Below are 23,758 nucleotides of genomic sequence, written 5' to 3'. Positions count from 1 at the left end.
AATGTGCACAGCGCAGTCCAGGAAAGGCAAACAGTTGTCCTTTGTGTCTTCCCTGGTGAACTTGATGTTTTTATCCACAGCGTTAATGTGCGCAGTGAAGGATTCCACTTCTTGTGTCTTGATTTTGACCCAGGTGTCGTCCACATATCTGTACCAGTGGCTGGGTACTCTTCCTTTGAAAGAGCCAAGAGCCTTCCTTTCCACTTCCTCCATGTAAAGGTTGGCTACAATAGGTGACACGGGGGAGCCCATGGCACAGCCATGTTTTTGTCTGTAAAAGCCTTCGTTGTATTTGAAATATGTAGTGGTGAGGCAGAGGTCTAACAGTGTGCAAATCTGATCGGGTGTGAAGTTGGTCCTGTCCTCCAAGGAGCTGTCTTCTTGTAGTCGTTTTCTGACAGTCTCCACGGCCTCCGTGGTGGGTATGCAAGTGAAGAGAGAGACTACATCAAAGGACACCATGGTTTCATCTGGATCCAGGGTAAGTTTCTGGACCTTGTCGGTGAAGTCAGTGGAGTTCTTGATGTGGTGTGGGGTGTTCCCCACAAGAGGAGCAAGGATGGTAGCAAGGTGTTTAGCAATGTTATAAGTGGCTGAGTTTATGCTACTGACTATGGGTCTGAGTGGGACAGCTTCCTTGTGGATTTTAGGAAGTCCGTAGATGCAGGGTATGGCATCCCCTGGGTAAAGGCGGTGATATGTAAGGCGGTCAATAATTTTGTCCTTTTCAAAGTCTTGAAGGCAAACTATAACTTTCTTTTTGTAGCTGCTTGTGGGGTCTCGCTTTAAGGCTTCGTAGGTATTGTTGTCACTGAGGAGAGTAGTGATCTTTGTATGGTAATCTGTAGTGTTTAGGACCACGGTGCATCTTCCCTTATCAGCTGGTAAAACAGTGATGTTGTGGTCTTTGCTCAGGGAAGCGACGGCCTTCTTTTCCTGTATTGTGAGGTTGGATGGAGGGACTTTGGCACTGGAGAGCGTGGCTGAGACTTTCATCCTGATTTGCTCTGCTTCTGTCTGTGATAATTTATTAATCCGTATGGCAGATTCTGTGGCTGTGATGAGGTCCACTATGGGCAACTGTTGTGGAGAAATGGCAAAATTGAGTCCTTTGGCTAATACTCTCTTTTCAGGTTCAGTGAGAATCCTGTCTGAAAAGTTCTTAACCCATTTCTCCTGACTGACTTCAGGTGTGTTTTCTTCTCTGGGTTGTGTAGGTTCAGGATGAGGAGTGTGTGTTTTTGAAAGCAAGGTGTGAAATTTCCTGCGTTGTCTTTCTTTTCCTTTAGAGTGTTGGGCCCGCTGAGCCTTGTCCACAAACTTGTAAACCTCTTCTAAGATTGGAGAGGGTAGAAGGATTTCCAGTTCCTGCAGGGTCTGGCTGATCTTGATCTGGAGGGCATCTATGGTGAAATGGACCTGTCTTATCCTTTCACTTAAAAGGTGATTTTGTGCTCTCTGTAGAATCAAGTCTGCTCTGTATCCCCTGACAGTGGATCCAAGGCGCAGGCTCTTAGGAACAACTCTGCTTTGTCTACATCTTAGGTTGAAACGGAGATGGTTCCTATAATCCGCTAGTTTCCTTGATTCCCTTTCATACTCCCGCACCAGTTGAAGGGTGTTCCTCCCAAAATGTACGGCAATATGTCTGTGAAGGTTCTCAGTCATCCAGGTCATCGTCGTCAAAGGAGCTTGCAAAGAAAAGCGTCTGGACTTCTTTAAGTTTACTTGAAGACGTTTCACCTCTCATCCGAGAAGCTTCTTCAGTTCTAAGGTCAAATGGTGGAGAGTCCCAGATATAAACCTAGTGGGAGTATCCCCCCACAGAGGGACAAAAGGACAAAAGGACCCCCCTTCACTGGTCACAGTGAAGCAAGTTTTACATCACTGTGAACTGAGAGAAACTCCTGCTCCAAAATCAGAACCTTAAAGTTTAAGTAACATTTGCAGTTGCCCACATGGACAAGCCAAATTCCTTCTGGGAAAAAGTACTATGGTTAGTTAGACAAGTATTGAGCTATTTGGCCACAATGATGCATGTTCAGAGAAGTAAAGGTGAGCTTTGCAAACCTAAGAACACTGTGGCATCTTTCAAGCATGATGGTGGTAGCATTGTATTCTGGGGTTGTTTCGCTGCCAGTGGTACTAGTACATTGCACTTAAATGGCCTAACAAAGAAGGTCTCTGTCTAAATAAATAAATAAATCTGGGTAAATTCCCAGATGATTAAACACGCAACTAGAAAGAAAATCAGCAGCCTATTTATGCAAGATAATTCATAATTTTATTGGGGGGGTTATATTGGTTGGGTCTGACTATTGGGGGGGGGGGGAATTACGCCCCTGTCCCAAACGCACACAAAAAACTGGTTTTGGAATGGATAAAGTAGGCTAAAAGTGTGGTATGTGCAAAGAAACAAACCAGTTTAAATGAATTCTACCAATTCTGGTAGCAGAGGAGTGATCAAATAGCCATCCAGGATTATGGCAGAAGCTTGTTGATAGTGTTTGGTGCAAGATGCAAACGCTAAAGGACATTCATCCAGATCTAAAGTGTATGGAATTATATTAGCCTGTTTGTGTATTTTTGACCATGTGGATTAGGGAAAACTCAAATTTCACTTCTTGTTTTTTTGAAGTCATTAAAGATGTCTCCTGTACAATCATTCCACGCTGGAAATGTAACTGTTTAAAGATCACAAATAGCTCCAAATTACCATGAAATTCATGCCTATGATGAGTGTATGTAAACTTTTTTATACCAGCTGTAGCTCAACCATTTTTATTGCAAATAGAGTGCAAATATTTCAGTTAACAAAATGTCAAAATAACGACTAAAATTTGGTTAGGAAACATGTTTTGCTAGATAAATCTTAACATTTCTGCATATTGTATGCCACGAGGACTCTGTATGAAGAGTATCTCGGTAATGTTCAAGCAGCTGCTCTTCATTCATGCAGTCTTCTTGAGGCATGTTGGTCATGTTGCTGGGGTCCAGAGTAGGTGCTATGTAGAGTTTGCAGACATTTGGATGCACTCTTAGTGAGGTCACACTCATCTGTGACCTGACTGTTGATGACAGACTCTCCCATGACCTTGTGCATTTTTCATGAACAAGGATAAACAACTTATAAATAAACGTCCTCTGATTGTGACATCCACAATATCTTTGCACGAATTTGATAGCATGCTTACAGTAACATTTCTTAATTTGAATTACTATCAAATGAAACTAGCAAATACAAATTTACTAACACAAAGAACTTCACGTTGTATTATGAAGTGAAATATGTTCTTAGAAATGAATTCATGCATTTACATTGCTGACAGAAAAGCTCTTGATTTCATGTCAGGTCTTAAAAAAGAGAAGCTGGAGAGTTTTTCTGGTATGTTGCAAACATTTGTAGTGTCTGAAAATCACATGATAATTTAGGCAAATCAGCTGCAATTAGGTGGCACTTGTTTGTTTTGTGGAACTATGCAACGTAGAAGTGTTTGTGTGTGAGAGAGCGCAAAATAATTCACACTTTGCCTGTGATGTCGGGGCTGTTTTGCATTGCAAGCCTCTGTCGTGAGTTCTGGACATTCAGTAACATGTTTGCATATGAAGCTTGTCAGAAAAAAAGCTGTGACATGCTTTTAATGTAGAAAAGTTTGCTCATTTTGAGTATTTCACATATAGATTTTTGCCTTTCATAAACTTTTGTCCATATAATTTCTATTATCAGTTGTATTCCTTAGAGATCATTTTCACCACGAATATTTTGACTGGTCATGATAGGGAACCCACAGGTATATTACTCGTGGGTAGGTCCTGGATTTGTGCATCGTGGTTTATGGTCATGGCCCTTTAGGACGCTTAATCAAATTGAATTATCACACTTGAGCCTTCCCTACTCTGCATGTCAAAATGAAAAAGGTCTACAGTGAAAAATGTCAAATCTATTTATAAAGACTACAGTCTTTTCTTCCAACATAAAAACAACATTTCAAAAACCTAAAAACACAATATATGAATTCCTCCTACTAGTTTCTATAGGTCTTACAGGTGATAAAGGAGGAGAAAGTCGATGACAATCTGAAGTATTTCTCAATAACCAGCATTTGAATTGTGAATGCGATTTGATTTCGCCATAAATAAGTTAGAAATTATTGGGACAATGGGACAATCATTGGGACACCATCAGGTCTCTTGTGCTGCTGTCAGGTGGTGGACGGATAAGCTTAGGTCCACAAATGAGGGCTACACCCTGTGGTTGACCTCTCCCAATGACCACATCCAAGAATTCAAATAAGTGTTGTGACCAAAGCACCTGAAATCTGTGCAGCTAAAAAAAAAAAAAGGAAAAAAGTAGAGTATGAAAACAGGATTTTAGTCGTGTTTAGGAGTTTATTTTATGGGCCATTATTTTGAATTTAATAATTTGAAACACGCATAGACCTGTGAATACGGAGGGCGATGAAATCAAAATCCTGCTCTCCTAATGTCAGCTCGACCTTTCGTGAACCATTGTACGCGTAATCATTTTGTTTATACACAGGATGGGACAGGGTACAGATGTGGTTAGAATTCATATCCTCAATTTACATGTGATTTCCTTGGGAGATGGCTATGTCATGCAAACTAGCACCATCATTTTTTCAGTCTACACTAAGTAATCATGGAAAGATTCCCCTTTTGCATGTACAATGTGCAAAAATCAACAGGAAAACCCCCCTGTTTTAATAATCGTCAGAAAACATATGTCAGGCTCTCAGAGGAGGGTGTGGCATGTTTTTTTCTTCCTGTCAGTGTAACTCGCGAGGAACAGGAAGTCTTTGAACTTTTTAAACTGAGTGCAAAGTGAGTGTGTCAACACGTTCATTTTGCTCCATAGAGATCAGGGACTCTGAGGGAGACTATTATTGTGTTTGCATGCGTATGTGTGTTAAACAGGTTTCTTTTCTGTGTTTTTGCACAAAGAGCCTTAAATATCAAGAATAAATGGCAAAATAATCACTAACTACCTAATGTACTGGTGACAACATCGGATTGCATTGGTATTATGTAAACACCACAAGCTTTTCATTGGCAGTCATAAATCTGCATGTGGTGGTACACATGTACACATGTACCCCATATTTGTGCCACAGAATAGGAGGAAGTCATGAATTAGTTTTGTGAAAGTTTAAATCACAAACCCAAGACACCATAACACACTTAAATGTTCAAATATTTCTGGTTTTGCTCTGTGTGTTATGACTTTGCTGGCAATTTGGGGCAATCGTGGCTCAAGAGTTGGCAGTTTGCCTTATAATCAGAAGGTTGCCGGTTCGAGCCCCGGCTCGGACAGTCTCGGTTGTTGTGTCCTTGGGCTAGACACTTCACCTACTGGTGATGGCCAGAGGGGCCGATGGTGCAATATGGCAGCCTTGCTTCTGTCAGTGCGCCCCAGGGCAGCTGTGGCTACAACTGTAGCTTGCCTCCACCAGTGTGTGAGAGTGAATGAATAGTGGAATTGTAAAGTGCTTTAAGGGTCTCTAAAAGCACTATATAAATGCAATCCATTATTATTAAAAGATGAAGCATGGTTCACCCACTTCTACATGATAGTCATCTGCAGATCAAGAAGGCAGAGGGGGCAGGACCAGGAGTTGCTGGCCCTCCACAATCAGCCCTCCAGGTGGCACCAGAGTCAAGAAACAACTAATCAGCAGGAGCTCAGAACTGGTGAGGGAGATAGGGATGTTTAAATAGAAAGAAAAACTTTCTTCTGTGTTTTTATGAAGATTACTCAGGATCATTTAGAAAGTTCTTTGTCCCACATACACACACAACAAATGGGAGAACGTTTGATGATGAAGTTGAGTATCCACAACACCAATTGCAAAAACATTAGAACACTGTTTAAAATGGAAATAATACAACGATTTACAAGTCTCATAAACCCATTTTATTCACAGTAGAACAAAGGAAACATCAAATGTTTAAACTGAGATTTTCTTTACGACCCAATGAAAAATATCAGCTCATTTTGATATTTGATGACAGCAACAAAACAAAAGTTGAGGCATGGCAACAAAAGACTGGACAAGTAGGTGATACAAAAAAGAAACAATTGGAGGAAGATTTTGCAGCTAATTATATTATAATGGCAACAGGTCAGTAACATGAATGGTTATAGAAAGAGTTTCTGTTAGAGAGAAAGAGTTTTTCAGAAGAAAAGATGGGCAGATGTTCACCAACCCTCAAAGAATTTCCAAATAATGCTCCTTAATGAATTATGTCATTATCTGCAGTACATACTAATGTCAAACATTTCAGAAAATGCGTGTGCAAGGGTCAAAACCCAAAATCAATACTGGATGCCTGTGATTGTTCCAGAAATCACTGTATTTGAACAAAGTTGCCATCTGCAAATACAGTTTAAGCCTCTGTCATATAATGAAGAAGCAATATGTGAACATGATCCAGAAACACTGCTGTCTTCTTTGGGCCAAAGTTAATTTATAATGGATTGAGGCAATGTGGAAATTGTTCTTTGGTCATATGAATCATAATTTTAAATATGTTTTTAGAAAACGTGGATGCTGTGTCCTCTAAACTAAAGAGTAGAGAGACCATCCACCTTTTATCAGTGCTCAGCTCAAAGCCTGCATCTCTGATGACATGGGGGTGTATTAGTGCCCACGGAACTGGCAATTTACACACCTTTCAGGCACCAATGTATATACAGGTTTTGGATCAAATTACGGTCTCATTCAGACAGTGTCTTTTTCAGGCCTTGCATATTTCAGCAAGAAAATGCTAAACTGCCTACTGGAGCCATTAGAACCTGACCTGCCTGGAGTCAAGACCTTTTACCAACTGATAACACTTGGGCCATCTTGAAATAAAAAAAACACGACAAAGAAGATCCAGGACTGTTGACAGTTATTATCCTACATCACACAAAAATAGGACCGCATTCCTCTCCCAGAAGTCCAGCAGCTAGTCTCCTCAGTTCCCAGATGTTTACAGGCTATAAGAAGAGGGGATGCACATACACAGTGGTAAACATGGCCCTGTCCCAACAGCTTTGAGTCGTGTTTACACCATCAAATTCACAGGCACCGTATTTTTTCTTAAAATTGTACATTTTCTCCTTTTAAACATTTGGTATGTTTCGTATTTTCTAATGTGAATAAAATATGGGATTTGTACAGGACGTCTTCTACACGTTGAAGGTAAAAACACTTCTACAAAGGATACACCTATGCATCCTCAATTACAGCTCCTCTGGCAAGCCTCGTCACTCCTCTGTCCTCCTGATGCATTTTAGGAACTGACACATCCTCAAATATGAAAGTTTTCTTTCCAGTTCACAGGCAGGAGGCCAAAGCAGACATGGGAGGCACAAATTTGAGAAATAACAAAGGTTTAAGGAGGCCAGCGGATATGATGAGGGGAGTGAAACAAGAACAAGACACATGAGGCAAACCTTAACCAACACTGACACAAGTTGACAAAGACATGGGAAAATGGAGGACAAAAGCACATGATGACAAGATAGAGGGAAGCAAACCACAGGGAACACAAGAATACAAGAATAAAATCAAAGCAGAAACCAAAACTCAACAACAGGACAGTGACAGACTTTAATGTTGGAATAAGTCAACAGCAGCTGTGAGCATGGAGCGAGAATATTCCCATCATTCATTTGATATATTCTGTGTTTACATGCTGCTGACACGTTGGAAGTTCTGAACTGATATTTATCTGAGAAGTTTCTGCTTCTCTTGCTACAATAACAGCGTCACAGTGCAAAGCCTTCAGAAGATATTTCCAGAATTCTCAAACAAGAAACAAGAAACGATAAAAGGCTTTTGTACAATAAGAGTCACACGCTCCTCCATCGTGACCCCCAAAAAATTCTATAGCCAGAAGAGAAATCTCTGCGGTAAAACCGAATGACACGTGTGATTATAAATATTACATATTGCTGTTATTTTGTTTCTTTTCTAGTCTCACACAAAATAATCATGGGCACGTGTTTGAGGGATCTGATCGTACTTTGAGGAGACAGGGAAGAGCTCCCAAATTCATAAAGCATTTATTTGTTTTAGAACATCTTGTATGTAGCTGTTTGTCTGTCCCATTAGCGCCAATCACACAAGCTACAGCTTGTGTGATTGGCGCTAATGGTAAAGAACAAGATATGCAATCCAGCACTAATTTATGTACAGGTCATATCAGTGCCAGCGCTTGACAATAATCCAAGTGGCCCAAATCTCAACTGTGCTCAAACGCACTGATGAATTATAGCCTTTCTTTAATGAATCAGCAGAGGAGATTAGAAAGTCACGATTTGCTCGGGGCTTGGTGAATACTTACAGTAAATGTCCGCGGATCATGATGAACATTATGCTATTAGCACACGAGGCAGCATGCAATTAACCAGAGATCACGAGTCCGTTTGACTTTTAAAACATACATTCTGCATCTTTGCTATGAGCGGAATGCAGTAGAAAATGCATGGTATTGTGTGTGACCCTTCTCCATTCAAATAGCTGCTGGGGCTCCAAGTAGATGACCTCGTTTTCCTGCTGTCTCAGAGCTTTTCTTCATATTGTGAGGAGGCGAGGAGAGAGAGGAGCCTCATTGTTTTCTGTTCTTTCACTGCATGCATGAGCGGTTCATAGCAAGGTTCACATTTTTAGAAGTTTGGGAACTGGCAAGAGAAGGGAGAGCGAGAGGACAATGTATGTAGCTGTTATCACACATGCTGTTACATAATAACAACATGTGTGTAATATCATATACCCTAAAGCAGCAGATCCACTATGGTTTCTTTCTGTCCTCCTTTCATACATGTATACTTCATGAAAGAATATTGGGCTTTTGAATGAAGACACAGACAAGCAAGAATACTGGACTATGTACAAATGGTTACTATATACAGTAAAATACACCAATATTTATATTTATTAATTTATTTTTATTTAATGTGTATGTACAGGCATGTAAGGTTTTACTTCATTGATGTGTTAATTAGTTTCATCTGTGTCTTCTTTCCCACCTGTGTCTGCTTCCCTTGATTACCTCATGCATGTATTTAAGGCTTCAGTTTGTATCAATTACTTATTGTGTCATGTTGTTGCTGTTTTCTTTGTGCTATGTTTAAACCCCCTTCCCACTTTTTAAAAAAAAAAATATGTATGGAATACGTTTTCAGCTGCCTGTTGGATTTTCTGCTGCACCCAAATAAAGGTTCATTTCCTGTTTATTAAGGTTGATTTCAAGTCTGTGTTTCAGGTCCAAATTAACCACACACCAGGATAGTTTTGCCCAGTGTTAGGGGAAAAGATCAATACCTCCCTATTGTCTCCATGCGTATTTTAATAAAGTGACACAACTGCTCCATGAGTTGACGTCACAATAAATTCACCTCATTGGAACGATGCGCTGTGCATAAACCTCAGTGAACTGAAGTGCAAAGAAGAGTGGACCAAAATTCCTCCACTGTGATTGGAGAGGCTAATAAAGTCATCCAGAAAACCACTAATAAAGGTCATTAGTGCTTAAGGCAGTTCTACCATGTACTTGGGTGTGCTTAGTTTTTCACAGGACTGAACGTTAGCTCCTCTTAGTTAAAAACACATGAACACGTAGCTAAAGTTAGCCCAGTTTTAGTCCAAGATGCCCCAACAGAACAATGTTCCAAGCGTATGTAAATGTGCCAAGTCTTTACAAACACATTCACATCAACCACTCCATATCAGTATAGAGCATTATTTTTTTCCCTGTTGAGATCTGGTGTGTTCGTTTACGTTTTTGAGCAGTGTGTTTACTGCACATGTGTGAAAGTGTTGTCTTCTTATGTATTGTTCTCCAAGTCCAGCTTTTCAATAAATGTCTATCAGCTGTTTTCAATTACATGTAGTTTCTAATCATTAGTTGATATTATCAAGTTAGCATTTGATGATAGCTCAAATTTTTTTCAATGTAAATTACATTAAATGCCACCTTTTTCACTCACTGTGTTTATAAACTGCTCTGCTTTTGATTATTAGTTATTTTTTACTTCTGTCTCTCTTCCACAACATGTCTTTGTCCTGTCTACCTCACCTAACCCCAAACGGTCGCAGCAGATGGCTGTCCTCCTTAAGACTGGTTCTGCTGGAGATTTCTTCCTGTTAAAAGCGAGTTTTTCCTTCTAAATGATTCTCTGTTTTCACTGTATTGTTCCAGGGCTTTTACTTACAAAATTAAAGTTCCTTGAGGAAACTGTTCTTGTGATGCTATATAAATAAAATTGAATTGAATGTTTGAGTCTTCATCAGTTTTTTCAAATCAGAAAAATCAATGCACTGTTTAAAAATATGCAGCTATAGTTACAAATAATAATTTCCTGTAAGTATCATTATTATAATGTCTCTGCTTGTATTCAGGTCATACTGAAAAAATAACATTTTTTTAAATAAAGATTAAATATTGTCAATATTAATGACAAAAAAGTTACTAATTTTTTTTGTTAAAATTAATAAAAATAATAAAAATGGAAAAATGTTTATATTTAATGCTTTTAGTTGTGTCTTTTTCTAACTATCCATATGAGCCAAACATTTATCAGAGAGGTCTAAAGGCTTTGTTTCACCATTTTTTCTATCTTAACTATAATTTATTCATTCAGAGTGAAGATATCCCTAGTATGGTCATCTCAGCCACACAACTCCGTGAAAACCAAAGTCTCACCTACCTGCTGTTCAAACCTTCTGTTTCTCAGTGGCAGCTAATTAGAAACAAGCTAGCTTAAAGGGATGAGATGGGAACTCAAATGACTTGTTTCAGGTGCACTAAACTCCACTGTACAAGCAAGAAGGATTATTTTGATCTGTAACTCATGCATAGCTGCTCTAGTTGAGGCCAAGGATAAGCATTAGCCTACACATCCTCTTTAAGATCTGCTTTTTGTGGAAATTTGTTATTGCTGTAAAAGATGAAAGATGAAATGATCCATACCTACCACCGTATATATATATTTTTTTAATATTTAAAATTACTCAAGATAATAAGACATGCCAGAGTTTCTTGGAAACCGGAGAAATTGGCTTATTGGAGACAGGAAACAAACACACCCAACTGCAGACAGACAGACAGACAATGATATTGATTTGTGTTCTTGACAAATGAAGAAATAGTAGAGGTGGCGCTTATGTCCTTACCAATGCAGTTTTCAAAGATATAACTGTAAAAATAACAACAAACAAACAAACAAACAAAAATACATCTGTGATGATACTCAGAATTTCAAATGTTCTGTGGTTGTGCTCGAAGTCTGGATGGGACAACCACAATAAATCATCTGATATTTTCTCATAGCAATTATGTTACATGCAGGACTCTGGTTTATTTGATAGCATGGTCCTTGTTTCATTTACTATATTGTTTTGTGGAGAGGGACCATTATCCTCAGTGGTAATTCCATCAAAGTAAGGTCATCTACCAACTGGGGCAGTCTGCGTCACCAGTTTGGTTAAAAGGTCAAAACAACAGTCTGAAAGGTTAGCGTCCTGCAGCAACAGAGTAACAGAGCGAACCTCTCTCTTTGTCCTCTTTTTTTAATAGTGCTTTACCATTTTATCTCATCCCAGATCCATTCATACTTCTCTCCACTTGATTGCCTACAGCTCTGGAGAATATGTGTTTGTGCTCTCCATGGTCCTGAAACAAACATCTCTCTTTCTCTCTCCGTCCGTCTCCATCTCCTGCTTACTGAAACTTGCAACCCTAGCTTGAGGGATTCAGCACCACAGTCACTAATAGCTCCCACAAACCCCTCCCTACTCTATCCGTCTATATTTCTAACACACAAACAAACTCTCTCTCTGTCTTTCTCACACAGACACACACACACTGGTTCTTGTCAGAGGAGGAGCGTCATGAATGTCAGGTTACTTTCTGCTTTGCTCTCCGCTCCAGTGTGTCGGGAGAAGAGAGAGTAACATGGACGACTTCAAAACAGCTCACCTGTGTCGTTCTCTGCAGATGAGGTAAGATAAGATTTTTCTGCATATTTCTACCAAACTCCTGCAGGTAAGAACACTCTTTTAGAAAAATTATGCAAACTTGGAAAAACTTCCATGAAACAGATTTAATGTCTGCTCGCTGAGGCAGCGGTAGAGTCAATAGATGGGAAATGTTTTCCTAAATTTTTATTCCCACGGGAACTTTACTGGGATGTAAAAAATTTTTATAACTACTTTGATTCAAAGGAAACAAAGTCAGCTGAGGATATTCTTTAAAGAAACAGTCTCACATGAAATGTTAAAGCATTATAATGATACATCAATATATTGATTGACATTTTATCCGTGGCTTGTTGTTCAGTTCAGTTTCCTGATAAAGATTGGATTGAGAGCAAAGTAAACCTGGCGTCTATTGTTCCCCTGAGACCTTTTAGGAGATGTTTAATCTTAATTTCTCTCCTGACACAAAAGGCTTCACTCAGCATCAGATCCAGACTCTGGATTCCCCGGTTTCCCCGCTCCCGAGGAATCCCCTTATTACAAAAAAAAACAAAACAAATTGTTTAAATGGGAAATTTCCTCTAAATCACCAACTTGAAACTTCTCAGTTTTATTTTTATAAACCTTTTATAAACCTACTCTCTAGTTGCTGTGGTATTTTTGTGTTTTCTCCCACCAGTGCCACCAGGCTCACTCTCAGTGCTACACTGGGCATTCAGTGGTTTTCTCTTCTCTCAGTTGCACCGCTCTGTGAAGCCGAAGCTCAGGCTGATGTGAAATTTCCCACTTTTCACATTCAAGACACAGTTCTCTGAGATGAAAAAAACAAGTATGAATTAGTGCCATAACATAAAGAACATTTCCTGCAAAACGTGACGGTGAAAAAAAAACAAAACACTTTTTAAATTCATGAAATGTTGACCTTACAAATTAAACTAACTGAAACTATTTGTGCTATATGTATTTATTTCATTTAAAATCCTGTTTAAACATTCAGTGTGGTGTTGCATTTTACAGTTAGACGGATGTTTGTCTTCTAAAGAACTGAACAATAAAACTATGGCACAGATCAATATAAAATGGAGCTACCACACTTTGATCCCTGAAGCCATTAAATCCCGTAAGCGCTGTGAAACATCTGCAGTTGCAGACGTATTTCCATACCTGCTCTTTTCTCTGCAAACAAACCTGCTGTTCCCACTTCTCATTCGGCAGTAAGTCTGCAGCCGCCCGGTGTATCGTTCATGGTATCAAAGACTTTTTTAAACCGAGCTCGCCCAGTCAGAGGACTGTATCCTAGAACTATATTACCGGTGCAGCTGTTGCAGGCAGCATCTGCTGGATCTAATTACTATGTTTCTGTGCCTGTCAAAGAAATATGGTTTGCCTCTGTGACTCTTTCCAGTAGCCCTGCATACCAATTAGGGAGATCCAGTAATGTAGGTCTTATTAGTGTGAAGAGAGAAGAAGTGAGGATGGCCTTGAGAGGAGGCAACAATCTCCTTAGCGAACTCTACATCACGTTGGAAAATCTCTGGCTAAGCCCACTGAGCAACTTGATAATTAAGCTAATTTACTCGGTTAATCAGTAAAGTCACTAGAACAGCTACATAAAGTTAAACACATCTGACTGACACATAAGTGCTGCATTCAAGTACAACTGCAAGAGAATACCTAATGTCAAAACCTACCTACTTAAAATAATGCATCCAGTTATTTTAAGTATTGTGAACCTTTGTACAACCAGTTGCTTGGCATGTCGAGAGAGTTTCTTCTCCAAGAATCGTGTTATTGCTCTTCTATAGATACAGGACATTTGTTGTGGCTACGAGGTGTAGTGGTTGACACAACTGCTTTACAGCAACAGATCCCCAGTTTGACAGGGACGAGGCACAAAACCAGCCTCGGGGTGTTACAAGCTAGTGTGTCCTAATGCTGGTCCCAAACCCGGACAAAGGAGAGGAAGGGCATGTGCCAAATCAAACATGTGACTTTATTATTCTTAGGAAATGAAGCAGTAGCCAAAAATACCCTTTTATAGATAGAGATATCTTTATTGTTCATAGAATAAAGCTGACCTATTAAAATTTTTATGGGCTCCTTTATCATGGGAGCCCATAAAGAAATGAGCATTGAGTCAGGGCAGGCTGCTTGCAGCTTCTTTTTAAGATAAGCAGTCATTTCTTTTTTCACTTTCAAATATCACATTTCGTGCAGCTTTTTCTGTAAATATAAGACACTTCATATTTTTCTTTAAAAACTTTTTAAAGAAAAAAACACGTGAACTGCTTTTAAAATGCAGTGTGCTGTTATGAACATAACTGACTTAACAACAAAGTAAGAACAGGCTCCCATCAGCATGTCCATAAAGCAAACTGTACTTTTATGCGAATATTTATGTACCGTAGTACAAGTATTTTTACTTAAAAGGGCCACTGTCAGTTCATTGCTCTCAATTCATTAATGAGAAGTGATTGATGAATGATATGATCATAAATTTGACCTTGAGCCAAAGTCAGTCCTTAACACTCAAATGTAACATCCTACCTTTTGTTGTCCTCCCTTTGATGTGCATCAATTTTACATTTTTCTGACTTTACAAATCATCACCGTCAGGCTCTGAACTCCTCTCTCTCTCTCTCTCTCTCTCTCTCTCACACACACACACACACACACACACACACACACACACACACACACACACACACACACACACACACACACACAGAGACACACACAAACAGGCTCTTTTTGTATCTGTGACCGAAAAGACCCGGAATGGGTCTTTAATGAGTAAGCGATGGAGTTCAACATGCTGTAATAAAGTTTAATCTGGCTGTAAGAGCAGGAAGGAAACATCTTTCAGGTACAGTATGATGTTATCATGTGGCCTAATGGAGTCACTTACAGGGTTTTAGCAGTATGCACCAACCCTCGTGGTCTCAACTAAGTATCTTTTTATTGATTCTCTGATCAGAACAGACTAGTTAATCACGTTGTTTTGCCACTATTTCTGATGTTTCTTCATTTTTAATATAATAGTAACAGTAATGATGCTTAACAATTGAGATACATAATTGGTATGTTTTGCCTGCCTGGGGTCATTTTAAATACACGGCTCGTAGTAATTTAAAAGAAGCAGTATCCCCATATGCATATCATCTGTTATTTACTGAATGCTTTTATCTAAATCACCTGACAGCACCACGAGCGCCTGAATCTCGAGCGTGGGTGGCCCCAGTGGAAATCTGTTTGTACACTCACCCAAACAGGCTTTCATAACTCGCAGAACAAGCAGTTCCAGTGCCAAAGAAAAGACCCCCATCCTCCCTTTTTTCTCACTGCAGACACAAGTCTGCGGATAACACTTCTTTAGCCTCAGAGAATCTGTCCTGTCCTAACATAAAAACCGCAGCTTCTATTAAGACTTACTTGGACATCTGTCTGAAAGAGCCAAACACACAAGCTCATGTGGACACACACATGTTTGATGTTACCCAAATATGCCAGGCAGTCCCTTTTACATATCCAGGAGCAGAAAATGATGCCTGCAGCATGAAGCGACCAACTTGATCTTTTTGAAATGACTCTCCTGCAAAGATTAGACACTCTCTCAGGGCATTTTTGAAAATTGTAAACTGTAGATGTCCTCGTTCAGCCTCCCAGGAAAGAGTGGATTGGTTAAGATTTCTGGGAGCCAGACACACAAAGCTCAAAGCTGGAGATTCATGCACACTTACATATGCATTCTTTTTGTGGCATTTGAAAGTTGTTTTGTGGGCACACACACTATTTTTAGATCCTTTGAGATTTACATAGCTTAAACATACAAGAGAAAAAGAGGGAAAAATAAATATTAGCAAAGGATAAAATGTAGCAAAGTTTAACCAACATGAAAGATTTGATATTGTTCCGTGGTGCTGCAGTGCTTTACAGCGATCTGTTACAGTGGTCTGTTATCTGGATTCTGGCTTCAAACCTGCTGACAGTGTGTGTTTTCTCAGTGTGGTCCAGATTTTTCCTACAGCCCAAAGACAAGCATGTTTGACTCCAGTATGTACCCAGCTTGTCGCCCAGTGAGGGCTGGGAAAGACTGCAGCATATCCATTTTAAAGAGTTCTTAAAAAAATAAATTAACACAATAATTATACTGAAACTGTTCATTTTTCAGAATCAACATGTCAGCATCTCCATTAGCATCAAAGCCGTTTTAACATGTTATTCCAGTTTGTGAGATGTTGGTGTGACTTTGTAAACAAAGCTGCTGTGACCTTTATTTGCACACCTGTCCGTTCTTTTCACCGGGAGCAAGCTGTTAGCACAAAAACACCTGCGACTCATTTACATGCTGCAAGTTATGCACAATTTTGCATCTACACATAGAAAGATGCTGAATAATTTGATCCCCCCCCCCCCCCCCCCCCCAAAAAAAAACAACCTATAGTACTAAAAACTTGTGTTTTATAATCTCTCTTCTTTTCAGGTTTTGCACATATGTGAACGAAGCTTGAAGCATGCAAAGGATGCTGGACAGCATGGAGATTCTCAATTCATCCCACGCTAGCAACATCAGTGTCAGCAATGGCACTGGCCTCTTCACTCAAAGCCCGTACACGACTTTGGAGATAGCGCTCATCATTCTCGTTGCAGGATCTCTGAGTCTGATCACTGTCATCGGAAACATCCTGGTCATGCTCTCTATAAAGGTTTGGGGTTTTCCTGTTTTGATCCTTCATGATTAATGAGTGTGATTCAAACATCCATCTCTGGACACCTTGAACAGCACAGCCAGACTTACAGATAAGACTTGAACATGTGCAACCCAGCACAGAGTGGTAATTTAATAGAAACGAGAAAACACACATCACATTGCACAAAAAAGATTAGCATCTGACAGCCTCCTCTATGTTGTTCCTCTAAAGGTAAACAGGAACCTGCAGACCGTCAACAACTACTTCCTGTTCAGCCTGGCTTGCGCAGACCTGATTATTGGTGTCTGCTCCATGAACCTCTACACCGTCTACATTGTGATTGGGTTCTGGCCCCTAGGAGCAGTGGTGTGTGACCTATGGCTGGCTGTCGACTATGTTGTGAGCAACGCCTCAGTCATGAACTTGCTCATCATCAGTTTTGACCGTTACTTTTGTGTCACCAAACCACTTAGCTACCCAGTGCGGCGCAGCACCAAAATAGCAGGGCTGATGATTGCAGCAGCATGGGTCTTGTCCTTCATCCTGTGGGCTCCTGCAATTTTGTTCTGGCAGTTCATAGTTGGGGGAAGGACTGTGAAACCCAATGAGTGCTACATCCAGTTCTTCTCCAACCCAGCGGTGACCTTCGGGACGGCTATCGCGGCTTTCTACCTACCTGTGGCCATCATGATCTACCTTTACTGGCGCATCTCCAAGGCCAGTCGCAGCCGCATGAGGAAAGACAGCAGGAAGACCTCAGGCACTAGTCTGGGAGAAGCTCCTTCTAACAGCCAGGAGGAAGGAGGTGAGAACACCACTGCAACAAAAAAGGTTCAGGAGGAGGCTACAGATAGCAAGGAGAAGGAAATGCTCCAGCAGAAACAGCAACAGAACGGAATCGGTCCGTGCAAGGAAGACCGAACCACCCAGGTGGACTCCACATCAGATAGCATTCAGGCTTCGACATCCAAGGATGCTGAGATTCCACCTTCGTCACGGAAAAACTCAAATATTGGGAAAAATGAAGCCCAACCATCTTCTCGGAAAAACTCAGCAGCTGACGCTCAAATGCTAGTCACGAAAACTCTGTTTAAGGTAATCAAAAGATATTCATCCTTAATTGGCCAGATTTATTACAATTTAAAGCAGTCATGGGTTTGGTCATGTCAATCAGTTTGTTGTTAATTAAAAGTTTTTTTTATCACTATATTTAATAGCTCAGCAGAAGTTGTCTTTATTTTAGAGACATCATAAGTTTGGTGTCTGTAGTTTAAAGAATACATCTGGAACAGTTTATAATCTGGACCATAAATAAAATATCTAGAAGTTCACAATCTTTTTTTTTTTTTTTTTGGAATAAGTATTAGGACAAGAGAGTCCAGTGCTGAGTTGTAAGCTAATGCTAGCTAATGTACACACAAAGAGGTGCTAAGGGTGCAGCAAACATAAATTAAACAAAATAACTGAATTTAACTCAAATAAGCACAAAGTAGTTAGGTGGTGTAATTAACAGCACAACAGGATATATTATTAGTCAGATAATTTTAGTAAAAATGAATTACTAAACACCACAAACATAGTCGATATGTTCTGTCCGTTAATGTAACTTAGCAGATAGGTAGCACCTAACCAAATACCACTCATCTTATTCAAGTAAACTGGTAACCATATAAATGAAGATGGTAACCATGGTGAAGAAAAAAAAGGAATAAAATGATATTAGATTTAATTTAAGTGATCTTTGTGCCTGATGGCAGCCTCACAGAGTTGCTAGCATGACTGCATTCATTCAGCTCTATGAAGCATTTTTGTGTGGTTGAAACTTCCATGTTGTTGTTCTGGAAAATCCCAGCAGTTTGTGAAATACTCAGAACAGCTCATTTGGTACCAACACAGGTGTGGAAGGTTATGTTGGACTTACACAGGAGTGACACACACACACACACACACACACACACACAAACACGCTAAAAAGAAACAATAGAACTCTTTTCTTCTTCTACTGTCATTTTTCAGGTAACAATGCGCGCTATGAGTGAAAACGCTGTGGCAAAGTGGAAAAAGAGGGGAATTTCTTCCAGGGAGAAAAAGGTCACACGCACCATCATGGCCATCCTGGTTGTGTTTGTCATCACGTGGACGCCGTACAATGTGATGGTGCTTATCAACACATTCTGCTCCATCTGCATCCCCAACACGCTATGGACCATTGGCTACTGGCTGTGCTACATCAACAGCACCATCAACCCGGCCTGCTATGCCCTCTGCAACGCCACCTTCAAGAACACCTTCAAGCAACTGCTTCTGTGCCAGTACAAGAACATACGCACTTCACGATGAGCGGGGGGTGCAAATGCTTTACTGTGTTTGTGGTGGAGTCTGAATAGGTGACAAATCTTTTAAAGAATGATTTCGAAAGTTGGAAACATAGGTACATAGATAAAGTGTGGTCTTGTTGTGCAATTACTTCATGTTGCTTTTCGGTGGTAGAATCCCCCCCAGCCCCCTTCTTCCACTGAAAATAAAACTGTGATTTAACTCATAATCATACTATAAAGTCAAACTTTCAAAGACTTAAATGGAACTAATTTCAATGAGCTTTACTGACTCTCTGAAAAATACTTTTGCATAACAGTCACTTGGAGTTTTCTTTGTTTATTCCCTCTTTTTGCTACTTCTACACAAACTTGTGCAGTTTGTTGTTTAAAATGTGCTTGTTGTGATGGTTTTGTGAAGGTAGTTTAAAAAATTTGTGATTGAAAATTATACTATTATGAGAGCATTAGAGCTGAGCTCTAAAAATGAAGCATGTCTTTATACTAAATCCACAGGAGAAAAGAGAATTAGCAGCTGTGAAGTGATGCGTGTCCTGTGTGTCGTGCTAAACTTACATTTCACATTAATGGAACCTGTAATCTGTGATGTTGTGAGACGTGTGCGACTATTAAACGTGCCTGTGTCTTCCCTCTTTTTCTCTGATTTGTGTAAATAAAAAGGATGACAGTTTGGAATCAGAGTTATTTGTCATAACCTGTGTGTCCTCTTTTTTTTCCTTGATTTCTGCTAATATTAATTGTTTCCCATTGGCTATCATCCGATATGAAAAAAACTTAACCAAACCAACCAAATTACTGCCACAAGATTACAGGCTGTATACGAAAGAAAGAGGTAGCCATCACCCATGATGATGTCACCCATTTGTTTTTGTTTGTTTGTTTTGTTTTAGATGCTGTAAATAACATAGCCATGTTTTTATGCTGGGAGTCTTTAGGGACTAATTTGTTTTTAGAGCCAGACTCACTAGAAGAACTGGTTTTGGGTCTGAACACCAGGCTTTTCCACCAAAAAGAACACTCCAGTTAATTGGAAAACGACGTTTTGGTCTAATAACGCTCTGCGTCCACACGATCTTTTTTCAGTTGTGAAAACGCTACTTTCCTATACTGTGCATGCGTGAAAAGTAAGACGATTGAGCTGGGTCATTCCTGTCTGCCATTTAGTTACTTTCTGGTTCTTTGAAAAGTCACGCAAAATGTCAAGGAAAAGTGCTGAGTTTTATCTGGAGCTATCTGGAGCATGTACAAACTGATATTAATCTTTAAAAGGGCTGTCAAAATTGAGAGCAAACAAAACAACTGCTGTACAATGCCATCTTAGCTGAATTGATCACATGACTGCATCATATGACTAAAATGCGTCATCGTTTTCGAAAGCCTCCGTTTTCGCAGTTCACACTGCGACGCTAAAACGGTGTCTTCAAATTTATCCACTTTGGAGAGCGTTTTCAAAAAGGTCTGTTTTCCTTGACCAAAAACGATGTCTCGGTGTGGATGGAAGGCCAAAACGGAGAGAAAAAGATGCAATTTCAAACTAAAACATATTAGTGTGAACACGGCCTTAGACAGCAAGCTGAGGTTGCTTAAGTCACATACAGATAAGTGTTTGAAAGATTGTAATCCAGTTTACCAGCCAAAAGCAATTTACTTCACATTTTTAACGAGAAGAGTTATTTGCTGTAAGCATTAGCATGTGTGCAGTCCTCTGTCCTGTTACAGACTTATCACTCAAAAAGTGCTCCCACAAAAGAGTTTAGACATAAAAATAAGAAGTAAATAGACTTTCTACTTGAACAAAGACTATAATCCTACTTAGGTAGAAGCTTAGTAGATTAATATTGTTCAAATTGTATAATCAAAATGATGACGATCATTTTGGCTAAGACCCCATGACTGACGGGGGCCCTAGAAAACACCAGAAAAAACATTATTAACCTGTCTCCATAAAATAATGTTTGCCTCAAGGTCCTTAGAAACATGTTTGTTTCCTGGCATTACTTTTATTTTGGTTTTGGCAACAACGTGGCCTCCGACCGCCTCACCCCTCCTAATTCCCTGATTTGGTTTGGTCCAGATGCACGCGCTCCTAGCTGATGCCGAGCAGCAGCGGTAAGAGGTTTGGGAGACATGTTTTTATTCTACAGACTTATTTATTTTGTTATAATAATACATTATAATTATAACCTATCCTGTTTATATTTTGTACACTGCCTGGGACTGTTGCAGGTGGCGAGAGAGTTTTCAGTGATCCAAAACTGATTAAAACCTATTTGAGTTTCACAGGTTTCAGGACAGACATATTTTATTTGGCAATACTTTGTTTGAAAGTTGATATCCAAATGAGTATTTAGGTTATATTTGACAATACTTAGTATTATAAATAAAAATGTTTAAACAGTACACCATTTTATAGATGAGAATTTAAATGTATTTCCATCTGTATTTAGTGTACAATTAAAAAAAAGATTACAAATCTGATAACATTATCATTCAAAATAGAGAAAGATCCAGGCGCTTCGTCTCCGATCATGGTACTGCAAACACGTCCTGAACATCATCTTAAAGTCTTCTCTCTCAGAGGGTTTTTCTGTCTTAGCTGATGGGAAAACACCTCCCAACACCTGCAGAGCTGTTACACCCTCTAGTGGATAAAAAAAACATGTACCTGGAGGTTAAAAGGTAGAAACCTGAAAAGACCAACTCTGTCCAGTTCACTGGATACTGCACAGAAGAACCTTTTATTCTGTTTGTAGGGACCTTCCTACTGCGATCTATTTAACCAGACATAACAAAACTATTGTACAGACTAAAGTTAAAGGACCTTTTTTTTTTTAAAACAAAGGTTAATAAAATCTGTCTTCAAACACCAGTCAGGTGCCCCTGTATGAACATTAAGACTTGTCTTTCTTGCTATATTTATTCGTCTGGTTCACAGTGGCCATTATGTATTAGCTCGCCGTACACTGGCTATCATCCAAAGTTTCTGCTGTTTTGCTGCAAAGTTTTTTCTTTCTGTAAGTGCAGTTCATCAGGGGAACACTAAGTGCGATTGATAACTGTTTCAAACCCCTTATATATACAAACACCAGCCTATCTGAGAAACCCAGGCACTTCTGCCCATACCTACATACAAAATCCCACCTTGTGTCTTTCAGCCTGGCATTGGAGCAGGTGATCAGGAACCGCAGGGCCTCTGTTGATGCTGGTGGCATTTAATGTAAACATAATGTAAATATCATGCCTGGTTGTTTATAATGTAACCCTCTGATCGAGTTACACATGTGCCTTAATGGGATTTGAGTCAGTGTTATCAAAGGCAACACAAAAACAAGAAATGCAAGTCCAGATGACTCAGATCTTGAATGCAAGGGCTTCCTTGTGTCATTTTAGCATGAAAGACTGTATGACGGCACAAACTGACATCTACTTATTGATGGAGGTGAGTTACATTCCTGCATTTCCAGGTTACGTTTGCCTCGTGTCGAGCAGCAGTGCTCATATCTCTGTTTACACTGTACACACTGCATCCAAGATCAATTATCTGCTTTACATTTAGTCAAAGTAACCAAGAACTGCTACTGTTTAGAGTAAATACACTCTATGGAGGAGGAAATATCAGATGTATGTGGGTAGAGAAGAAGAAGAAAGAAGCTAATTCAACACATTACTATCAGAGGAAACATGGAAAAGAACCAGATCCTGGGATTAGCTGATGGGTATCTGAAACCACAAGAGGAGTACAGAGCTGAACTTAATGGGGAGGATATGGAGAGTGCTAATGGTGGAACAAGGGAAAGCAAAGGCAGTCCGAACCTGCTGCAGATGCTAAAAGCGGCAGAGAGGAGGAGGGCGCAGCAAAGTCGGGACAGAGACAGGTTAGAGGTATCCAAGTTTGTGGCGAAAGAACCGGTTACTGAAGCGCTGAAGACTACCATGGTGAGCAGAGACAGCGCTTTCACTATCTCTATAAAAGTGCCAGGCCCACATAACATCACACATGCACCTGTGACTACACCACGGGGAGCGTGAATGTGCATCTACTCAAGATGTTAATGATATTTAGTCGCCATGAATGTTTGACCAGTACGCTCACGCAAATACTGCACTTGCTTTCCCTTTCTGAAAATGTAAAACGAGAGAGCTAACGAACTGACTCGTGTCATGTCTGATGAATGCAGCATTAAAAGCAGGACCTCTGAATAAATGTTTGTGAAAGAAGGATAAAACATCTTAACGTTTATGGGAACTACTCGTGGGAAGTGTAGGCAAATAAAAATGGCAGATTTTTTTCAATTACTTAGTACATTTGGCCCTTCCCTGCTCTGACATATCTTTTAAGAAGCATATATATATATATATATATATATATATAAAAACACCCAGCACGCCCCTGCGGGCGGTTTATCCTTCAAGCTCGGGTCCTCTACCAGAGGCCTGGGAGCTTGAGGTTCCTGCGCAGTATCTTAGCTGTTCCCAGGACTGCGCTCTTCTGGACAGAGATCTCCGATGTTATTCCCGGGATCTGCTGGAGCCACTCGCCTAGCTTGGGAGTCACCGCACCTAGTGCTCCGATTACCACGGGGACCACCGTTACCTTCACCCTCCACATCCTCTCGAGCTCTTCTCTGAGCCCTTGGTATTTCTCCAGCTTCTCGTGTTCCTTCTTCCTGATGTTGCTGTCATTCGGAACCACTACATCAATCACTACGGCCGTCTTCTTCTGTTTGTCTACCACCACTATGTC

General features: G+C 40.0%; 1 protein-coding gene across 1 annotated transcript; it reads left to right on the top strand.

Moving 5' to 3' along the window:
* Positions 1-11,860: 11,860 nt before the first annotated feature.
* Positions 11,861-19,681, top strand: LOC146382472 (muscarinic acetylcholine receptor M2-like). Its single transcript, XM_084933119.1, has 4 exons — positions 11,861-12,011; positions 16,471-16,693; positions 16,910-17,773; positions 18,695-19,681. The coding sequence occupies exons 2-4, from the start codon at positions 16,502-16,504 to the stop codon at positions 19,016-19,018; spliced, it is 1,380 nt and encodes a 459-aa protein (XP_084789245.1). The 5' UTR covers positions 11,861-12,011; positions 16,471-16,501; the 3' UTR covers positions 19,019-19,681.
* The last annotated feature ends 4,077 nt before the right edge of the window (positions 19,682-23,758 follow it).

The sequence above is a fragment of the Perissodus microlepis genome, chromosome 7 (assembly GCF_051167445.1).
Source record: "Perissodus microlepis isolate ML-2025 ecotype Zambia chromosome 7, ASM5116744v1, whole genome shotgun sequence".
Taxonomy (NCBI): Eukaryota; Metazoa; Chordata; class Actinopteri; order Cichliformes; family Cichlidae; genus Perissodus; species Perissodus microlepis.
The sequence above is the reverse complement of the archived record's forward strand: the minus strand, read 5'-3'. Positions and strand labels throughout refer to the sequence as shown.

Coding starts and splice junctions, on each gene's coding strand:
- LOC146382472 (XM_084933119.1), top strand. CDS start 16,502: ATGCAAAGGATGCTGGACAGCATGGAGATTCTCAATTCATCCCACGCT. Junction 16,694..16,909: donor TGGTCATGCTCTCTATAAAG/GTTTGGGGTTTT, acceptor GTTCCTCTAAAG/GTAAACAGGAACCTGCAGAC. Junction 17,774..18,694: donor TCACGAAAACTCTGTTTAAG/GTAATCAAAAGA, acceptor GTCATTTTTCAG/GTAACAATGCGCGCTATGAG.